This window comes from Meleagris gallopavo, chromosome 28 (genome assembly GCF_905368555.1).
Source record: "Meleagris gallopavo chromosome 28, MGAL_WU_HG_1.1, whole genome shotgun sequence".
Classification (NCBI taxonomy): Eukaryota; Metazoa; Chordata; class Aves; order Galliformes; family Phasianidae; genus Meleagris; species Meleagris gallopavo.
This window is the reverse complement of record NC_139431.1, coordinates 827,661-843,589: the sequence shown is the minus strand read 5'-3', so window position 1 is coordinate 843,589 and position 15,929 is coordinate 827,661. Positions and strand designations below refer to the sequence as shown.

At 49.1% G+C, this 15,929-nt stretch overlaps 1 protein-coding gene across 1 annotated transcript in view; it reads left to right on the top strand.

Annotated features, from left to right (window-relative positions):
* Positions 1 to 15,929, top strand: part of PKP1 (plakophilin 1) — a 36,325-nt gene that overhangs the window by 2,422 nt on the left and 17,974 nt on the right. The window contains exons 2-3 of the mRNA XM_010724042.4: positions 4,245 to 4,345; positions 12,220 to 12,644. Of these exons, the coding sequence (XP_010722344.1) occupies positions 4,245 to 4,345; positions 12,220 to 12,644 (526 nt within the window). The remainder of the gene's footprint in view (positions 1 to 4,244; positions 4,346 to 12,219; positions 12,645 to 15,929) is intronic.

Below are 15,929 nucleotides of genomic sequence, written 5' to 3'. Positions count from 1 at the left end.
ACCGGTGTCTACCTAAAATCTATTGGCTGACTGGAGAACAAAGAGTTGTGGCCGTTGTCTGAAGGTCCTGATGTCACCCCCTGCATGCACAACCACGGGGCATGGGCACAGCCCCAGCAGGGCAACGTGACCCAAACTGGTGTGAGCTGGGCTTCTGTTCTGTGTCTGGGAATGGAGCAAATTTCCATGGGAAAATGAAGGTGGTGTCACAGCAGGGGAAAAGGGCAAAGCTGAACTGAGTCCTCCTGGCCATCTCAACCTAATTGGGGTCATTATGTTGATGTGCATCAAGAGGTGTTTGTGACCATGAAGTGTTGGGAAGTTTTCTGTCACCTTCCCCCGCTGTGAGATGATTCAGTGAAAGCTCTGCCACGAACCTTTCCGATTATTGAGCAAAACAAAAAATCCAACCCCTCAGCTCATAGGCCAGAAGGCAAAAACGCCATCTGGTCACTCCTGCACGAATCTCAGCTTCTGGGGTTCCTCCAACACTTCTCTCCTAGGAGGCATCATGCTTTGTGCTTCCCACAAGCCTTCTTTTCTTACTACTTTTTTCCTATGTTTAATCATCCTCATTGTCTTAAAGCTGTGCATGGTTTATTATTGAACCTGTCTAGCCTGCACTACCAGTGACGGGTTCTTGTCTTGCCTTTCCCTGCCACTGATTAATGTTTATTAATATGCCTCCATTGCCACAAAGCTCCCTGTTAGCTTCATGCGTCCGGCTGAAGTCTTCTGTTGTGCTCAACAAATGGCTCTTCTGACATAATTCTTCTCCTCACCGTCAGTCTTTTAGCTTTAAAAGGGTATAAAGTTGCCTTTGAAGAATGCACATAACTCATCAAGAGGGTCCCAAAGCTCAGGCACAGCGCGTTGTAGCAAGGTCTTACTTTGCTCTGCAATGATCACTGATAGATGACTGATGACAGAGAGGAGGGCACAGCTGGCATGTAGTGGTGCTCACAGCATTTAAGCTCTTCAAGGCATAGAACCATGGAATGGTTGGCTTGGAAGGGTCCTTGCAGCCCCCCCAGCCCCACCCCTGCCATGGGTTGGCTGCTCACCAGCTCAGGCTACCCCAGACCCCATCCATGTCCTTGGGCACCTCTAGGGTTGGGGCACCCACAGCTCTCTGGGCAACCTCTTGCATTCCCTAGCTGCTGCGGTTAGTTTTTACGCCCATGAGCTCTCCCCCTGATTTAATGGAGGTTTTAGATTGACCAGTTTTCTCTGGAGACTGTTTGTTTTTATCCCAAAGTCGCAGGACCGGTGAGCACCTCATACGGTCGTTCTCCTTGAGGCAGTTAAGCTGAGGAATATTCCTTCTCTCCCCTCAGGCAGCTTGCACACATTCCAGCTGCCCCTCAGGAAGAATCAGGCAGAGAGCTGTGTAAACTTGCAGGACAAAGCAAAGCCACCTCCACCATAAAATCACTGGGTTCTACCTGGCCTTCAGACCAAGCAACAAATCACAGTGCTGCAGTGGCAGGGAAGTGCCTTCTCAAACCAGCAAGGCAGCTTTGAACGTTTGGGGTTTTTATAATTATATATTTACAAGCTCTTGTATACAAGTTCTTGGAGGTGAAGGCAACTCTTCAGCAACTTTGGGCTTCTCACTACCAGCAGGACTTTGAGGGCCTGGAGAGTATCCAGAGAAGGGCAGTGATGGGTCTGCAGCACAATGGGGTCTTATAGGGACAGGGAACTGGGGTGGTTCATTCTGGAGGAGGCTCAGGGGAGACCTCATCACTCCCTGCAGCTCTTGAGAGGAGGTTGCAGAGAAGTTGGCCTTTGCTCCAGGCGACAGTGATAGGATGGGAGGTGATGCCAGGGGAGGGTCAGGTTGAGGAATGGAAGACATTTCTTCTGTAAAACAGTGGTAATGCACTGACACAGGATGCTCAGGGTGGTGGTGGGGTCACCATCCCTGGAGGGGTTCAGGAATATAGATGTACATTGCCATGTAGATGTGGCATAAGGGACGTGGTTTAGTGGGCATGGCTTTGATGGGTTGACGGTTGGGCTTGATGAACTTAGACCTCCTCTCCAGCCTTAATGATTCTACGATCCTCTATGATTCTCTGCAATGTCTTAAAACTACAAGTGCCAAAACTGGACTACTTGTGGTGTCTCCTTGCTCATCCCCCAAGTCTCCATTGCTGTGCATAGCAGGAATGGATGCTGGGAAGAGCAGCGCCGTCTCGGGGAGGATTGGTCAGATTAACCCATGAGTCACACCCAGAAACGCTTTCTTCCATTTAAGGAAGCTGTTGACTCACAAACAGTGTCCGGAAATTCCAGCCTGCAGATACATTATGTTTGCACAGACTGGGAGAAGGACTGTAAGAACAGAATCCCAGGAAACTGTTATGGGATTGCACTCGGAATTCCCATTGTCAGCCTTGTCCCCCGCTGAGTCACCTGGCCCAGATTTCCCATTCTAAGCCTTGCCCACCTTCTGCCAAAGCCCAACCCTGCATTCCTCCAGCATTTGGTGGGATGTCATGGGGTGGTACCCAGTCAGTGCATTTACCTCCCTTTGCACGTTGGTGGCCATCTTCTTCATCCTTATTGGGAAGTCCCGTGCAACTTAGTATATAGGAAGCAATTGGGGCTGGAGAGATAATAATGGGCATCTTGGAGCAATGCTCTATGAATGCTCTACTGTCTATAAATGTGGTTAAAAATGAGATCCTGTCATTTTCTGCACAAGGATATGTCTGTGCAACTGCTCTGCTGTTGCCTACCCTGCATTCCTTGAGGTTCTTCAGATGCTGCCATCCATGTGGTGCTGCTCCCATCGTGTTGACGACAGAAAGTAAATCTCATTACTGCGTCTATGGGGACAATCTTCCTGAGAAAATGCAAGAATTTTTAGCCACGTACCAAATCAACATAACAGGTTCTGGATGCCTCAGGCACAGCAATAAATGAGATATGTTCCACGGGTCGGTGGCTGTAGGAGACCTGAGTGGCTTCAGGGCCTTTGTGGTAGGGCTTATCCAGTTTATCCAAGAGATGAGTCTTATCAAACAATCAGAGAGATTAGGATATTTCTGACATTACCCACCAGTCTAGGTGCATAACTTGAGACAGGTAAGTCCTGATTCTGTAGCTTGTTAGATATTCAGAGCTTTCCCTGGAAGATAATTGGAGTGTAGGGTTTGCACTTCCTCGTAACGGGACTTGGGATGCCACAATTATTGAGCAGTTTTGAAAATGAAATTCAAATGACTTTGAACTCTTTTGGACCATCTGAAGGGTGTCCAGGTGTAGTGGCAATGCTAAGTCACAACTTGATGCAGTGATGGAGCACCTGGTGGGAAGGCAGGGCCAACCAGGGGAGCTCAGGTGCATGCAATGTACCTGAATGACCAGAAGGGATGGACTTTGGCTTCACCTCTTCCAAGACCTCATTTAAAGGTTGGCAGGGGAGGCAAGGGTGTTTTGTTGGAGTTTCCTGTATGTTTGAGGCCTTCTGAAGGTAAGCAGCTGCTTTCCTTTGTTTCTGTGTTTGTGGCTGTTGCAGTTGAGCAGATTCTTACTTGCTGCAGCGTAGAACCTTGCTGCTCTGCTGTTGTTGCGTTTTCCATTGCATTATGTAAGGGAATTGCAGCTTAGGAAGAGGATGAATTTCTTCTAGTGCTGATCATAGCCTGTGTTTGTAATGATGGAGTCTAACACACCTCTGTGAAGACACACTATAAATGGTGTGATTTGTTAAAGAGAGGGGATGGAGATTAAAGGCAGTGATGGCTGCCCTGTCCCTGGGGATACCAAGGTCAGGCTGGATGGGGCTGTGAGCACTGATGGAGCTGTGGGTGTCCCTGTGCGCTACAGGGAGTGGGACCAGAGGGCTTTTTCAGTGCCCCTTCCAACTCAAACCATTCCGTGATTCCAGAACAGCACCCCATCCCTCTCATGTAAGACCTGAGATCTTGACCCACTCTGCTCTTCTTGTCCACGACAGATCTTACGGCACTTGGTCTTTTCTGCTGAAGGTCTTCAGGTGCCACTTGCAATCTGTGATTGGAGTTTCTAGGAGCTTTTCTGGAACAAACATCTTTGGGTTGCCTGCAAGGCAAGGGCTCAACTTACTGACTTTCTATCTTGTGCTTCTTACGGGTTTTCTAACTCCATTATTCTTCAGTGATAAGTTGAAAGGATCTAAATTCACTGCAAGGAAAAGACTGGGATGGTCTGCTGCTTCCTGCTCCTACTGACAGTGCTTTTTCCATTTACAGGTTCCATGTACGACTGTGTAGCTGATGGTTATGGCTACGGGACGTCCCGGGGCAGTTATTACACCAAAACCCAAATGGGAAACAGCAGCTGGGGATATCCGGTAAGATGCTTTTATCTGGGAGCTGTGGCATCCTCTTGAGGTAACCTGCACAGAAAGCATCCTCCAGCAGTGTAGGGTGGGAAGGCCGTGCACTGCAGAAGCTTCTCTGAGAGAGGCCATGCATGGCTATGGCTATTCCAGCACGGATTTCAATGCAGAGGGAGAGGGTCCGTAGATTGAAGCAAATAGCAACAAGGTCCTGATGTTGATGTTGTATGTGGCTGGGGATTTTACTGTGGATGAGTTTTAGTTTGGCCTCAGGGATTAATATCCCAACAGCACACAATGTAGCTACACAATCTGTAGCTGTCTGAAGGCCTTGGGTTCAGACTCACATCTCAGTTAAGAGGTCTCGGATTAAGATCCTGGAGTGCATCCAAGGTGCAATTTCTATTTCTGTGCACAGAAACTTAATTGAACAAAATCAGTGCAGCTGACTGGGGATATCAGGGAGTCTGCATCATAACTGTGTTGCTGTTCCTACAGTCTATCATAGGGTTGGAGGAGACCTCTGAGATCCCCAAATCTGACCCCACTGTGCTCACTGACCACATCCCTCAGGGATGGTGACCCCACCACCTCCCTGGGCAGCCAGTGCCAAGGTGCAGATGTCTTTAAGGTGTTCTTTGAAACTGGAAAGGAGGTGCTTTGCTTCTCCCAGAGAACGTGTTAAATTACAGATTGTCAGAAAATGCAGGTGTAAGACTGTACTTGTCTGTGTAATCAGAAGTTATGTGTCCTATAGAGGTCCTGGTGCCACCCTTGGTGGCACTCAGTTCACTGGGAAGCCACTCATGTCTCCTGGGGCTGCATGTGCTGGTGTTGCCCCCCACCCAAGCTCTGTATTCTGCTCATCCCTGGTGTTCATCAGCTGTAAAGTAAAGAGGTGCAATACCCAGATCTGGCATTTGAATACAGGAAAAATAAAGGGCTCCTTTCAACAACTGTGGGGCTGTAAAGCAGCTCCCTGACAACCATCAAAGGTTTGAACCAGGAAAGGTGCTTGTGTTGGCTTCAAGCACAGAGACAGAGGGCTGCAGTGTTTCCTGCTCGTTGCCAGATCCTCTGCCTGTTTACAGCATCAGCATTCCTAAGCTTCACAAAGGTTTGTCTGTCATCTGTTTTAATGGCTGTGGTGCACTTGTTTGCTTTAAGGCAGTGATAATGTCACTCACTGGGTTTGGTGCCAATGCGTGCTCAGTGGGAAGGACTGGGAGCACTGGCACGCCTTTGAAATTTGTATTTACACTGTCTGTCAGGCTCAACGTCAGCTGTTTCAAAGTCTTTTGCTGAGCTGTTTAAATCTCAGACAGTGATCTCTCACTGGCGTGAGGCCGAGTGTCCGTGGTGGATAAGAGCAGAGCATCCCTGGGGTAGGCACGGACCCCCTGTGGTCAATATCCCTTCCCAGGGAATTGTCTGAGCCCTCAGCAATGTGCAGCTGAGGGACGTACCAAGCCAGAGGTGGAACTTCAGAATCAATTATTTGTAATGTTTAAATGATTTATTGCTGTTTGTCTGTTGTGGCTCCTACAAGAAGAGCATCGATAGGGCTTTGGGTCCAGCACTGGTACTGCTGGGCTGGCAGATAGCTGATGTGGTCGTTACACAGATTGGAGCCTCCAATAAACACCACAGAGCACTTCGGTCACTTCTGGTTCACCACAGACTTATGCAGCTCAGGCTTCTCTCTGAAGGGCTCTTCTGCACTGATGGTCTGGCAGAAACGTGGGTCTCAGCAGCATTGTGTTCTTGAAGTTCTTGGTGAAGGTCTTCAGGATACGGGCTGAAAAAAGGAACTGGAAAAAAAGGACTGGGACTTGTGAAAGTTTCACAGTAAAATTACTCTTACAAAATTTGGTCTATCTGAAAATCAGCCATTTTGTCTTAACAAGTTGTCTAGACTCCTCCCAGAGCCAACAGAGAGAGGTACGGCAGTGATTCATCTGCTCTATCTTGGAGATCTGTCAGGTCAGGATGATTCAGCCCTCTGGATGCATCTCCTTCCATGGTCGGAGCAGCCACCTAACAGGACTGCAGTTGGGGCCATGAATCCCGAGTGCCATTGGCACATGGGAACATATAACCTCCAGCCTAAATCTGCTTAACGCGCTTAGCAGACACCGTGCTCCCCAGTCACACTGGGGAACCTCTGTTTTGCTTCTTCCAGAGGTGTATCATAAGCTGGAGGCTGGGAGTGTGATCTTAGGTTGACTTCATATGAACTTCGGACTTACTTGAAATCAGGCAGGTTCTCAGCATTTTTGTAAGTATTTTCTATCTGTAATTCCTGGATCATCAGGGATAGAAGATAAAGTAAATCTATTTCTGAAGACAAAGTTGCATTTCCTTCCTAGTGCTGAGAATGCTTCTGAGAAGCCCTAAAGACGTTTGAGATGCATGGGCAAATTCAGGCATTTCAGGGAAGCAACCTGGTACAGCAGTCAGGGAAATTACTCTTAATACTTCTGGAATTTGAGAAGTGTAACAGGCACTGTGTCCGTGCTGCTGCTTCAAAGAGCTGCAGCTTAGACACTGCTTTTATCAGTGCATTGCTTCAGATGGTGACTGTAAATGACATAGCAAGGAGATATGTCATCTACCCTGTCTCACCCACAGCTCTTAAACACTATTATTCCCAACTTACTGCTTTTGTCTGGTTTTTTATCTTGCTGGGAATCTCAAGCTTTTGCTTCTGAGTTTTCTTCCCTTATGAGCTGCTGGTGTTCCTGTACTAGAGCAAAAGAAATGACAGACCTGAAGGGAAGAGCTTCCTAAAGCTGGTGGCAGCTCTCTGGATTGGTAAAGAGCTATGGGTAAAACCTTTGATTTGCCCACAGTTAGAGGTTGTTTTCTGATTATTCTTATGGTGGAGTGCCTTGTTGGTGGCACCACAGGAGCACAGCACTGCGATATAACAGTCTGGGTAACAGAGCTGGACCCAGCACATGCTGCACAGTTTCTTTGTCTTGCATGTCAGGGATTGGCTCAGCCTTCAGGGATGAAGTCCTCAGTCCCATTTTTGTAGGGTCGTGGAGGTTGGGAAGGACCTCTGAGATCCCCAAGTCCACCCCACCATGCCCACAGACCACATCCCTTGGTGCCACATCTCCGTGTTCCTTGAGCACTTCTGGGGATGTGGACTCCTCCACCTCCCTGGCAGCCTCATTTTGCCCAGTGGCCATGGTGGGATGCAGAGTGGGCACACCAGTGGCTGCAGACCAATGTGTTGGGTGATATTTTGTGGTAACTGTGGGCCAGGTGCAGTTGAGCTCACCAGACCTTTGGAGACCTTCATCACCATGCTGACAACACAAGTTGTGAGTGGCCACCTGCTCCCAAAGCCACCAGTGCAGGATCTGTGCCAGGGCATGGTGGTTTAAGGCCACAGCACTGCCTGAGGACCCCAAAAATGGGATCTGTTCAGCACTGGGCTCAAAGCTGCTGTCACAGTCTGGTGGACCGTGAATTGCAGCAAGTGTGCTGTCTACCCAAGTGCAGGTGCAGTTTTGGAGGTGTTTAGCCAGAGTCTGAAGAGGGGAACTCCATGGAAAAGCACAAGGTGGGGCCAAGATCGTGCCACTGCACTGCACATCACTGCTTAGTCAGACCCTGCTTTCCCTGAGAGGTTTTGCAAGAGGCTTTGTGCTTTGGAGGAGCTATCTGAACCATCGGGAGCGAAAGCTGAGCTGCATAAAGAACCAGATGAAAAGGCAGCATTCAGGAGAGGTGGGGAAGAGCGTTTCAGAAATGGATTAACAATATATTTGCTGGTTTTGCAATTTTTCTCCCTGCAATGGAGCGCATAGCAGGCAGCAGTGAAAGCATTTCGCAAGGAGCATCAGGATCTTTCCCCACCCATCATTCAGGGTGGGACGCGGTCATGTTGCATTGCCTGTGCTTTGCCCTGCAGCCTGGGAGAAGCCCTGCTCCTGACGTGTTTATTCGGAGTCCTTTACTTCTCTCTGTCTGCAGCTCTAGAAACAAACAAATTGCAAGGGAAAGAATTAGAGCTGGGTAATGAACTGATCGCGTCCTCAGATGCAGGAGTCAGAAACACCCAGTTATCTGGGAAGGAAGGAGAGCTGAGATCTGAGCTCAGTGCTGTGCTGGGCAAGCCCTCCTCTGTGCTCCTCAAACAGGGATTTTGGAGGAAAAAGAAGAGCCCCAGAAAGCCATTTTGACTTCCTCTCCAGCACCTTTTTTTTTTTTTTTTTTTCTGGTTGGGATAAGAAGTTGAAGATATCTATTCAGCTGGCTGGTAGGAGTGCTGTATGTTGCAGTTATTGTTCCTTAAGAGGTCAGGTAATTTAGTCCCAGTGCTCCACACACATTTGCTAATTTTGAGGCAGGTCTTTGCTGCTGGCAGTGAGGGGAGACACTTAGTGCCCAGGCCTGATAAGAGCACCTGTGTGCTATCAGTGCTCATCTTTGCTCCCTTTCCTCCCCTCCTAGTTTTAATATGAATGAGTAGCTCCCAAGGCTTGGCCTCAAACACACAGGCTCCTTTAGAAGAGCATGCTCACATCTGGGACACTGCATGTGAGCATCCCATATCCCTGCAGAGAACCAGGGAGAAGACGTGGTGACAGTCCCTGCTCTTCTGAGGTGGTTTCCAACTCCTGCAGGGTAGATGGGATCACTGTGTGCCGCCTCCAGCCCTGTATGGGGGAATTCCTGCCCTTCTGCACTGCTTCTTCCCACTGGGTGTGAGATGTGGAGCTGACCCACATGCCCGCCACTAATGGGATGTGGGGTGTCAGGAAATCTGGGTGGCTGAGGGGGTTTGAAGGCGAGAGTGATGATCTCCTTTCACTAATGCCATTCTGCATAGGGAGAGCTCACCCTGCACACATAGCAGAAGTTTGGAGGTGGCTGCCAAGCAGCTCTTCCAACCACATCTGTGTGATGGCATCACCTTCACCTTCAGAAGTGACGTCTCCTCTCCAGACAGCAATGCCTCCCTCCTGCTTTGCTCTGCTCCCTATCTCCCTGATTGCTGTGTCCAACAAAGATAACATGAGGAGCTCTGTTCCACTGCAGCCTTTGCTTTGAGGTGAAGGTCTCTGGCTTTTGTTGGTGACCATCTTCCATGGGGACATGGCTCTGCTCCTAAGGAACAGAGATCAAGAAGCGATGGGGTCAGCTGTGGGTTTGTAGGGACTTTTTGGCAAGCAGCTCCAAAATCTGCTGGAGCTGGCAGGAGGCTCCTCATCGATCTGGAGGCTTTGGATCAGTCTCCTGCTGTAAAGAGGAACTCTAAGATACCAATTAGGTCCGTGCCACTTGAAAGAGATTAAAATGGGCTCAGCCAAGCATCTGGTAGCATCAGCAATAAAAGTCATGCGCTGACTTTGGTAATGAGCTTCACATCACACGGGAACTATTTTCCCATGAGTTTGCAAAAGGCCTCCCCGCCCTGCCAGGACCTGCACTGACTTGCTGCTCAGGGCTCCCTGCGTTGCAGAAAGAAGACTTTCCAAACAGGCGGCCACTTTGCTGCGCCCTTCCCAGGGCTGGCAGGAAGGAGAACAATGTTCTGCTCTGCTCTGAAACGCAGCAGGAAATACAGAAGGGATGATTCCCACCTATAAACATGGACGTGCTCACACCTTCCCTCGCCTGCTCTGCTGGCGGGGGGCCCATCCGAGCACACTGGGAAGCAAACAATAGCTTTAGATAAATGACGAGCTGGCACTTCCACGGTTAGCTGAATTGGCTTTGGTAAATGCCCAGGGGCTCTGTGGCTGTGCCAAGCTTCTGATAGTCCTCTAAAATAATCCTGGCTTATAGTGACTCATAAAGTAATGTGACAGGGCTCATGTCCAAAAGCTGCTGCTCCAGCCTGCCGGCAGCAAGCCCTGCCAGTGGGTTCCCCGAGGGCCACCCCACACTGTCCTGCATTGGCCATGTCCCATGTCATTGTCCTGAGAGTTCCACAGAATATCCCAAGTTGGACGGGACCCATAAGGACCATTGAGTGCAACTCCTGTGTTCCATCAGAGAGCAGCTGGAAAAATGGAACAGAATGAGGATGGTGTCACCATTAGAAAGATGTCCTCATTTGTGGTGGGTTAGATTCTTACTGAAAGGTCACTCATTGCCAAAGTGGACCTGGGTGCCTGCACGGCCACCCTGATCGTTTCCATGGGGCTGCCCCACTGCCAGGGGAGCCCCAAGGCTCGCTGTGCTCAGCCATGTGCCTCATCCTCACTCTTCTTATCGCATGCAAATTCTTCTTCCAAACCCCTGGGATCACTGTAGGGTGCACCCAGCCTGCTATCTGCCATGTTGCAGCACTAACAGGTTTTTTCTGTGTCCTCTGGAGTAAATGCAAAGAGAATTTTCTCCCCTTCCAGCAGTTTTCCTGTTTAGATGTAAACCTGCAGAGTGAAAGTATCTCAAGTCCTTCTGCTTTGTGCTCAAGTGGCAGAGCAAAGTGGGTCCAGTGTAACTGGATGAAAGGGTTTCTTCTTCTGCCTCCTAACCCGTTCTGAATGCTTCCAGCCGTTACCTGTGCAGCTCTCCAGGATGCAGCAGAGAGGATTCACTGCATTCCTGAAGATCAGTTTCTTAATAGAATTATTTGGCTTAATTAATTAGCATAATGACAATTCTGCTGAGGGTTGGAGAGAGAAATGATGCTGAGCGTGTTCAGAGCTGGGATGAATTGGGGCAGAGCAGCGGGATTTGGGGTGATGCTGCGCAGGAGACCAAGTTCTCTTTTGCATGGTGTTTCTATGTTAGAAAATATTGGTTTGGTTTGGTGTTTTTTTTTCCAGATAGGCACAGCTGTGGACCATTGAACCATTGGCTTTCCACACCAAGTGCCATTAACTTCCTTGAGTGAACTCAAGGGGGATGAGGCAGGCCTTTGGGATGAGAAGGTCTCTGGCACCAAATCCATCAGTTCCTTTTATTCCTGTTTACTCTATTTCTTGGAGTGCTGATCACCAGAATGCTGAGGGGAACACACCTTGTCACAAATAAGATTCTTGGCATGATGAGATTCATGAATTCCATCTTTCCATTTTCTCATTTCCATTACTCCCCTCCTAAGGAACTTGCAGGCAGAAGGGAACAAAATACCATAAGGAAATTAAAAATAAGTATGGGCAGTGCAGGAAGGTCGGAATGGTTCAACATTTTCTGTGATGAAAAATGATGTAATCTCTCACAAGGAGGAAGTTCTTTGCCTCCTGTTCTTCCAAGCTGGGTTGGACCCCATGTGTTGGGATCAAGGCATTTGCTGTATGATAGGGTTGTGCTGGAGCTTTCACTTCTGACTCCAAGCACTTGGTTACCAAATCCTGATCACTGCATCCCCAGATTTCAGGAGAGGGTTTGGAATCTTTGTAAGGGCTGCTGGTAGGCTGTGCTGCCATATATTTTGATGCTTGTACTGCACTTGGCCCACAGCACGTCATGACTTGTGATGAAATTGAGGTATGCAGGATGCAGACCCCTCATGGGGTCTGTGCTTTAAATCAGCTCAGGTGCTGCGTGGGTTTGCTTTGGGTTGAGTGGTTCTTTGCAAAGAGTTTGGGTCTGGTCTTCCTTCCTCATGCAGGACACAAAGACTTTAAGGTCTCTTCCAGCCCAAGCCATTCCATGATTCCATGACTTTATGGTTTGATGACTGGTTGGATTAGATGATCCTTATGGATCCCCTTCCAACTTGGGATATTTAGTGGTTCTATGATTCAGTAGTTCTATGACTCTATGATTCTGTGACTAGGAGATCAGGTCACAGAAATACCTAAGAGGTACAGGAATGTAACACTGTAATACCCATGCGTGAGTGGACTCGGAAACGTTGACCTCCAACTCAACCTTTCCTAATTTGTGCTGTCTCCCGTTTTCTTGTTGCCCAGCTGTACAACGGGACCCTGAAGCGGGATGCTGAGAACCGGCGCTACAGCTCCTACAGCCAGATGGAGGGCTGGGGCAGCAAGCACTACAGCAAGGCAGTCTGCAGCCCCAACAGGGCCGGCAGCGACTACTGCTTTGTGCAGAACATCAAGAGCAGCCGGAGCGAGCCCGACCTCTACTGCGAACCACCGCGGGGCACGCTGAGGAAGAGTCAGGTCGGGGGTCGGGCAGAGCACAAGACAACCTTGAACCGCCAGAGCATCTACAGCAGCTGTAGCACCCAGCAAGGAACTACCAGGACAAGTAAAAAAATGCCTGCACGGGCCCTCTCCTGCCCCTCCAGCAACAAGCCCGATGTGGTCTATGCCCAGCCTGTGATGAGCTGCAAGCAGGATGCGGTTTATGGACAGGCTCAGTCTGGCTCCAAGTAAGTCTGCTGCAGTGGGACGGATCTGGGTAAATGCTGATGTTGCTTTGGAGGTTTGTCCGTCTGAGTTTGTCACCTGAGCTGCTTAATAGCCACTGGAGATCTGTTGACAAGTGCGCGGTGTGCTTAATCGCATCCTGCAGTGGCATCTAAAGTGGGTCAGATGAGTCATGCTCAAAGGGCTTATTTCTCTTTATGGACTATGGAGGGAGACCAATGTGGCTGGTTTAGTGCAAATGTCTCTGCTATGCGATATTGGGCAAGATGCTGCCTGGTGCCTCTGCAGTGGTTTTAGCTGTCAGCTCCTTTGCAAGATGAGGGTGGGGACGTGAAGAGCAAAAACGGCTGCTGTGCAGTCTGGGTGTCTCTCCTGGCTGTCACCGTGCTCTGCTTTGGCAGAGAACCAACCTTTAAAAAAAAAAACAGCTGAAGCTGAAGGAGTTTGTTCCTGAGGGTCTGACTCAGGGCAGAGCTGAGAACCTGGGAGCAGTCGTGTTTCCCATCTGCCTTCCCACCCAGCCCTTGCTTCTTTCCTCCAGTTCAGGTTCCAGGAAAAAAAAAACAAAAACAAACAAACAAACAAAAAAACCACTTGAATCAGAAGTTAGAAGGAAAAAAAAAAGCCTAACTGGAATAACTGATATAGCTAAGACAGATTGGAAGCTATTCCTTTTCCTTTCTGTCCAGAGCATCTAGTCCCATTGAACTAGGAATTATGCAGGGGTGAGGATTGTCCTCCAAGTCCCATTCAGCACCAGGTCCCTTCTTGTAAATGTTGCCTGCAACAAGAGCACAGCAGTGAGCTCAGACACCCCCAGCTGATGTATCTGCATTGCAGCAGAGCTGTCACAGAAGCAAAAAATTTGGGGGCTTTGATGGCATTGAAGTGATGCTTATTTAAGAGCTGCCCTGACGCAGGGCAGGTGATGCAGATGCAGGCAGATGCAGTGCCTCCAGCTTTTGAGCACAAACCATGTTCTGCTGCTCACAGCAGCCTTGGAGAGTGTCTTGTGATGCTTTATCAGGCTAGAGAAGGAGGTCTGTATCTTCAGGGGCTGCTGCATCACTTTCCAGCAGTGCCTGCTCTACCCAGGACTTATCTCACCTCCCATGCAGGAGCTGGAACCTTTTGAGCTCATTTCTTGTGCTCCCTGCTACCCTGGGGAGTTTGCTCACTGTAGGACACAATGTGAGGCTGCTTAACTGAGATCATTGCCTTTGGTGTAGCTCACACCACGCAGGGATATTTATTGAGCTTCTGACCCAAATGTGTTATAGTTATGGAGAAAATCCCCTCCTGCAGTCGGCAGTGCCCACACCATGCCCTCGTTCACATTGGAATGCTGGGTTAATTCTCTGCTCAACCTCCTTCATTTTGCATTGAGTAGGGGAATAAGCACTGGAGTGTGTTTGCCAAGAAGTGTTACTTGCCCATTAATTAATGTGTGGGCAGGAAACCTTGTCCTCCTTTGTGCCCAGTTCCCTTCAATCTGACACATGCAAAACCAGCCCTGGCCAACCCAGAGCACGAGTGGCATTGGCTTGCTCTACCCAGAAGCTTTGGAATTCTTCTGGGATGGGAAGCAGAGGCATTCCATAAATGACAAGTAACTTGTGCTAGGGAAATTCTGTCTAAAGAGCATGAAAATGTCGTGGGAGGGACAACTGAGAGATGAATTGCAGGACGGCAGTCTCCTGCCCTGTGTTGCAGACTTGGTCGTTGCTTTGCAAAGGTGACTTGTGGAATAATGGTGCTTATGGAAGAGAGGGAGAGCTGCTGGTGCGGGAGGAATGCTCTGCAGTGCTGGATGCCCTTTGGCTGGGGAGTGGCTCCGTTTAGACAGTTCTCCTGGCTTGGGGCATGGCTCATCTGGCAGAACTGGTTCTGGTGTGGAAACGAGGGCTTCAGTCCTCGGCTCAATGGGGGCTGTGCCCCCTGAGTAAATCTGATTGGGCTGGGGCACACAGCCTGCTTGTGTGAGACTGCATTGCTGGCTGCGCTACACGAGGAGAGCTGTCAGCTGTCATCTTTGGAATTCTGGAAGCGTGCTCAGGAGTTGTCCTCTTTGAACAACTGATCTATCTGGAAAGCCATTTGCCTGTATAGAGTATCTGGAAGGTTGCAGTTAGCCTTGGTCTGGAGCATGCTGTTGTCCTTGGAGGTGGGTTAGGACCATATCTGGGCTCTGCTGTGCAGGAGCTCTGGCTGGAGGACTCTGCATTTGGAGAGCTCAGTCTGGATTTGGGTAGCCTGGTCTTTGGGTAGGGGGAAGTTTGCTTGTAGAAACCCCATCGTTAACCTCTAGATGCAGGAGGAAGGCTCAGCTGGGCAACAGATGCCAGCAGGTCCCTATTTGGGGGGACTGGATTTGATATTCTAGTAGATCTTCAGGCAGAGGTTTTGCCTTTATAACAAGCATGGTTTCATGTTCAGCTTTCACAATAGAAAGTTTCCACACCCGCCTGGCTCACCACGTAGCGATAACAAGAAGCAGTAATAAAAGATGAGATGTTTCATGTAGCTCAGAAAACTCTGAGCCTTTCTCCTTCTCCAGCTGGACCTGGAAGCACAGGAAAACTATTCTATGGTTTAAGCTCTGTTTTGCAGACATGTTGCCATCAGTGTTTGGATATCGCATTCAGATGGGACCAGGCTCAGAGGATTAGGGTCTTTCAGGAGACCTGGAAATGCGTCATATTTTGGTGCTACCTGCTGGTGGCTGTGGCTGAAGTGCAGGGACAGTTGGTATATTTCCTGGAACCGTGGATCCCCAGGCAGAAGTTCAGTCCCTCTGGAAATATTCTGAACAGTAAAAACACAGAATGGTTATTGAGAGTTAGAGAACGTGGCAGAGATGTTTTCTGATAGACCTCCTCTCTTCTGGGATAAGCCAAAGGAGATCAGTATCAAAACATAAACTCCCCAGGGCTCTGCCACACAATGAAAGCAGATGCATATAAAAAGACAGACATCTTTGGTTTGGTTTTGTTATGGGCAAGCTACCTCTAAAAATGACCATTTCAGTGTTGGCTCTGTGTGATGTGCACCGGTCTGCACGGTGCATTTGCTTCCGAAGCAAACTGGGGTTGCTGCAGTGCTGCCTGGTTCTGGAGGGCTGGGATGTGCTGAGGTCACTCGAGGTTTTGAGTGGCTTCTCTCTCATTTGGTTAATGAACAGTGGCATTTGTTAGACTTTTCTATCTTCCTCCCCTCCTAGGACTTGTAGACTTAACAGACAGGTTGGAGGCTTAGATCCAATTAGCACAAACTAATCTGCTAATACA